The sequence below is a fragment of the Lemur catta genome, chromosome 14 (assembly GCF_020740605.2).
Source record: "Lemur catta isolate mLemCat1 chromosome 14, mLemCat1.pri, whole genome shotgun sequence".
In the NCBI taxonomy this organism is placed as follows: Eukaryota; Metazoa; Chordata; class Mammalia; order Primates; family Lemuridae; genus Lemur; species Lemur catta.
In genome coordinates this window covers 35,141,006-35,147,005 of record NC_059141.1, presented here as the reverse complement: position 1 = coordinate 35,147,005, position 6,000 = coordinate 35,141,006, and the positions used below count along the sequence as shown (strand labels likewise).

Here is a 6,000-nt window from a genome sequence, read left to right as displayed (position 1 = left end):
TGTTAATTCTTGGAGGATGTAGTTCACCTCTATTTTTTTGGTGATTGCTTTAGACAGCCTAATGCAATGCGACTGGTGAAATGAACGAAGATGCAGTAACAAATCGGAGAAATGACCTACAGTTACGTTGTGCTGAATGCTACTTCTTCCTTCTCCATAGAATTTATTCATAGCAGTTGTCTTAGACTTGAACCATAGTTCCAAAATCCACAGTAAGTGCTTATCTCTGGCACTATGAGATTTTTGAAAAGTTACAGGAGCAAATTCTCCTTCCTAATGACAAGGTAAATTTAATATTCTAGCAACCATGCCTAAACCACACTATCTTTCAACAAAAAATTGCTGAACGTTGACTATAATGTTGGAATTATATATTTTAAAAGCCCAATTAAAAGAAATATAAAACTTCTGAAATAGCATTCATAGCTGGATTTCAGGTTGATATGTTTAATTTTATTTTCTAAAATCTATAGAAGAAAGTGGATGTCTTAGGGGAATAGATTGATTTTGAGAAATTGTTTGTAAGATAGGGAAAACTCCAATAACACAAGAATAACTATAACATCTGAGGATCTATGTTTTAATCAAACTTTTTTCTAATTATATAGAATATATTCTTAGTACTTTTGTCCTACTAAATTCTTTTAGAGTATTATATTTTGATAAGATCTCATATTTTAAAGTAGTTTTGAGTATGAAAAATTTAAAGTATTAATAAAGTCATAATATATGCCTTCTTGGCTAGGGTATGATAACCTAATGGGACATGTTTTTTGCAGAAATGTTTTTTGCAGAAATGTCCATGGTTGATTGATTTTTTTAAAAAACTCTATTGGAATAAAGCAAACCTCAATTTTATATACCAAATTCATACACAGTTCTAAATCAGGATGACACCTTGAAAGGTTATATACTTTTCTGGGTAGGTACAATGCTATTTTGTCCAGGAAAAGCTTCCAAATGACTGTGTTACTTATGACAGCTAATAAGAGTCTACTAGCCTGCAACAAAGGACTCAGTTTAATTTGCTGATTCTTTTCCCCATGTGAAAAAAGCAAATCAGTTTGATTATGTTCAAATCTGGTCTTTCCTAAGTAGTATGAAATTTCAGGATTGTAATTTTTCTGTTCTATTTAGTTAAAATTTATTTTTTTTAACAAATCAGCTTCCTGTTCTTCTCTCTACCCCCTACTACAGCAAGTACTTGGACTGACATTAGCTCATTCATAAAAAAAGGTAGGCAACATCTGGCCAGGTTCTTGTCTTGTTCCCTGACCTCAGATAAGTAAGGTTCCTGTTCATGGTCTGGTAAATCTTAATAACTTGGACTTTGTGCTTTCTTTGTCTTTTCTTCTTCTTTTTTGTTTTTTTGGTTCAGGCCTAAGACAAGAAGCTAGTTCAAATAAGTTTTTAATCACCTTTGTCTCTCAACCCTAGACTGTGTTGTATAAGTGAAATCTGACAGGAGTTTGATTTAATAAATTTAGTGAAAATGCTTGAGTCTCTGGCTACACATGTAATGATTAGAATTTGTGTTGTCTTTTTAGACACTGACATTTACAGATGAAAGATATACATAGCACCTATATAGTTTTTAATTTATTTTTTGGATAGTTTTTAATCCCTCCCCACCCCACCCTACGCCAAGGGTTTATTTTTTATAAAAGGGAATACTTTAAGCCTCAGTTTGAGGGTATGTTAGGTAATAAATAAAACCAATTGGCTGCTAGTCATTTACTTCCAGGACCATCCTTAAGCACAATACTTTTTTTTTTTTTTTTAAATGAAATGGTTTTGTGAATTGCTTTTTTTTTTCCACTCTGTCATGCCAATTTATCAAAAAGAAACAAACAAATATCATGCATTATTTTTCAATCCTCTGTGAAAACGCATATATACCTGCTATGAGAGGTCTCAGCAAAATCCATAGCAGTTGTGCTTTTATCATATCAATTTTTAAAATCTGTCAGAAAGAAAAGGTAACATTCAGTCTTGTCATCAGCACTGCTGGGAAATAAAATCATGAAACTTCTAGCACTGGTTTGACATGAACTCTGTGACCAACAGATGTGTGGTCCTCTTGTGTACAGTATCTACACCGGCTTGCAGTCACGGATCCCGCAACCTTCAACTGAAGAAAGGGAACAGCCCAGTTTCTGTACCATAGTCATCTATCGTACCCCATATATTATTCTTTCATCTTCTTGAAAATTCTAGCAAAGTACAGACTCTTTTACTAGATTGAAGTGTTTCCTACAGTCTTTCAAATTATAATCAGAGCAAAGCAAGATCATTGCAACAATAGAAAACATCTCTTTACTGGTGAAAGGCTTTGCTTCAGGACCACCATGTCAACTGCTATTTTAGGTTCAAACAGAAAACATGTAAAGAGCACTATTGTCATCTAAGCAATAAGTCCTAATGCCACTGTAGTTACTGGAGCAGCATCGATCAAAGGCATCATGGTGACCCCGAGCACTAATCTTCTCTCTTTCCCTCAGGTTTGCTGGCAGCTGTGTCTCAGAAAAAGCTGTCTTCAGCAAGGCAGAAGCAGGTAAGAGAAATACATTAGAAGTCTATGTCCCATCCTGAGTTGTCATCAGGTGGTGGCTCATCATTGTCCTCAGGGAAACTGTCAAAATTGCTTGTGTCTGTGGGTGACGCAACCTGTGAGCAGGAGAAAATGAACAGTAAAGGGTTTCGAATTTTTTTTAGTGGAATTCCAAGCTAGAATTTTTTAAAAAAACATTCTTTATTCATTCCCTATTCAGTGACTACTTTTTCTTGAGTGTCTACTATGCAGCGAGTATTGTGTTTTGTCTTGAAGGTAAATGTGGTGAGTAAAAAACAGACATGGCTCTTACTGTCATGGAGTTTATACCTAGTAAGTAATAAATTGTGTGGTTAAAACAAATAATCACAAAAATCTACATATAATTCATGAACCTATATAGAATAACAAGTAATCACATATATATGTACATGTATAAAAATAATAAACTTTGTCTAGATCTATTAAAAATACATAAGATGCCATGAGAATACAAGAGTGATCATGTAAAAACTCTCTGTAAAAGTATTATTTTTTATTTTCATTTTAATTAGTTAATTAATTAATTTAGAGACAGGATCTTGCTCTGTCACCCAGGCTGGAGTGCAGTGGCGCCATCATAGCTCACTGAAGCCTTGAACTCCTGCCTTCAAGAGATCTTCCAGGCTAGGCGTGGTGGCTCATGCCTGTAATCCTAGCACTCTGGGAGGCCAAGGCGGAGGGATTGTTTGAGGTCAGGAGTTCAAGACCAGCCTGAGCAAGAGCGAGATACCATCTCTACTAAAAATAGAAAGAAATTAGCCAAACAACTAAAATATACACAAAAAATTAGCTGGGCATGGTGGCACATGCCTGTAGTCCCAGCTACTTGGGAGGCTGAGGCAGGAGGATTGCTTGAGCCCAGGAGTTTGAGGTTGCTGTGAGCTAGGCTGATGCCATGGCACTTTAGCCCGGGCAACAGAGTGACACTATATCTCAAAAAAATAAAAAAATAAAAAAAAATAAAAAAGAGAGATCTTCCAGCCTCAGCCTCCCAAATAGCTGGGGCTATAGGTATACGTCACCACACCCTATTAATTTTTTTTTTTCTTTTTATAGAGTCTTGCTATGTTGCCCAGGCTAGTCTCAAACTCCTGGCCTCAAGCAATCCTCCTGTCTTGGCCTACCAAAGTACAAGGATTACAGGTGTGAGCCACTGCACCTAAATGGAAAAGTATTATTTTAAACTTAAGCATTAGTAAGTTCAATAAAGAGGGTATATTGTGTGGGTAAGGAGCCTAAGGTGAGAGAGAGCGAGAGCTCTACACTTCGAAGTAGCCAAAAGAAGCCAACGTGACTGCCGTGTAAGAGGAGAGTGGAATGAGGTGAGGATGGAGAAGTAGGCAGTAGCCAGGTTAGGTAGGGCCCTTAGGGCATTTTAAGGATTTTGTGTGTTTATTATAAGCATAATAAAAAGCTGTTTCTAAACTCAAGCAAAATTCTTGCAAATTTACTGTGCAAATTTCAATCTGTAGAGCATCAGTAAAAGCCCATTTAATATTACTGTTGCATAAAAGGAGACCCTTGATAAATTTAGCTTAGACTAATTTAGATTTAATATTAATCTCTCTGAGCTTCTTACTCTATTACTCTTCTAAAAACAAAACTTCATGAATGCAATTAACATGTGTGATGCAAGACATGGTAATGATAGTTTTGTTTTGTTCATGAATAAACAAATATTAGCAAAGAAATAAATCTTAGAAGTACGGAAAATGGAGCCTAGTGTGTGGTGCAGGACCTGTAGTCCCAGCTACTCAGGAGGCTGAGGCAAGAGGATCCCTAGAGCCAAGGAGAGCCAGGGCAAAATAGCAAGACCCTGTCTCCAAAAGGAAAAAAAAAAAGTAGGTAAAATGATTCTGTATAAAGAGCAGCCCTGAGGCTCTGAGTTAGTCCCAGAGAGAGGAAGCATATAAATGACAGTCCCAGGACCACAAACCAGTCCTCTCCCCCTTAATTAAGATGCAGCACATTTTATTAAATAGATATGATACTGAGTAAAAATATAAATTCAATTAGTTGAAATCTATTTCAGGTTAATATAGTCTAAGCAGTGTACTTGGTGGACTGGCTATTTATTTAACAAGAAGCCTGATGTTTTAAGCAAAGAGAATAAAATAAAGAGAATCTTTTCTTTCTTATTAATAGAATCTGATGGAAGGATGAAAAGACACAATTTTGACCGGGAGTGCTTCAAAGTACTATGGGGGGAGGGCAGGAGGAATTACGAGGGGGCATAAATGAACCAACATTGGCCAAAAATTGGTAGCTGCCAAAACTGGTTGCTGCAGATTCATTCTACTCTTTTGCTTGCACTTATGTGTGTTTAACATCTACCATTGTAAACGTTACCTTTTATTCATAAATAAAAGAAACTTGAATTAAAATGAATAGTTAAAAAGATAATGGTAAAATGCATACACACTAACCATGCCCCAACTTATCTGTTTTTAAGCTCAGATTTTAGAATGTGTCACTAGTTTAGTGAGATACTTCTCCTATAGTTTATTTAATCTGATGCTAGGATAAAACTTTAAAAATAACAGATCTTAGTTTTTTTTTTGTTTGTTTGTTTGTTTTTTTTTGAGACAGAGTCTCGCTCTGTTGCTTGACTAGAGTGAGTGCCGTGGCGTCAGCCTAGCTCACAACAACCTCAAACTCCTGGGCTTAAATGATCCTCCTGCCTCAGCCTCCCGAGTAGCTGGGACTACAGGCATGTGCCACCATGCCTGGCTAATTTTTTCTGTATATATTTTTAGTTGGCCAGATAATTTCTTTCTACTTTTAGTAGAGACGGGGACTCACTCTTGCTCAGCCTCCCGAGTAGCTGGGACTACAGGCATGTGCCACCATGCCCGGCTAATTTTTTCTGTATATATTTTTAGTTGGCCAGATAATTTCTTTCTACTTTTAGTAGAGACGGGGACTCACTCTTGCTCAGGCTGGTCTCGAACTCCTGACCTCAATCAATCCACCTACCTCGGCCTCCCAGAGTGCTAGGATTACAGGCGTGAGCCACCGTGCCCAGCCAGATCTTTGTTGACTGATGGGTGAACACTGTCAAGCATCTCACACAATGATAAACTGGAAAGTATACTTACACTTGGTATTATAGGAGGTGTCAAGGTGCCTTTTCTTAAGCCTTCCCAATTAAAGCCCTCAAACCATCTAGACAAGGGGAAAAAGTAGACAGTTAAAGGCATTTTACCTCAGCCTAAATCTTCTCATTTCAACATATGCGATGTACATGACTGATGGAAAGCATTTAGGCAAACATTTTCATGTAACAACAATGTTTTGTATTTAATTGCAGACTTTTTTCAATTAGCTTATTATAAAATCCATATTTTAAAAAAGTATAATTATCAAATTTTAAATACCAGTTAACATGAATGCTTTTTCTCTTGTAA

The 6,000-nt window shown here is 36.5% G+C and overlaps 1 protein-coding gene across 2 annotated transcripts in view; it reads right to left on the bottom strand.

The window, feature by feature from the left end:
• Positions 1 to 1,940: 1,940 nt before the first annotated feature.
• Positions 1,941 to 6,000, bottom strand: part of PRKG1 (protein kinase cGMP-dependent 1) — a 1,158,333-nt gene continuing 1,154,273 nt past the window's right edge. For both annotated transcript variants that reach the window (XM_045569367.1, XM_045569366.1), the window contains exons 17-18: positions 5,692 to 5,758; positions 1,941 to 2,667 (exon numbers count right to left, since the gene is read on the bottom strand). In XM_045569367.1, the coding sequence (XP_045425323.1) occupies positions 2,569 to 2,667; positions 5,692 to 5,758 (166 nt within the window). In that variant the 3' untranslated portion in view covers positions 1,941 to 2,568. The remainder of the gene's footprint in view (positions 2,668 to 5,691; positions 5,759 to 6,000) is intronic.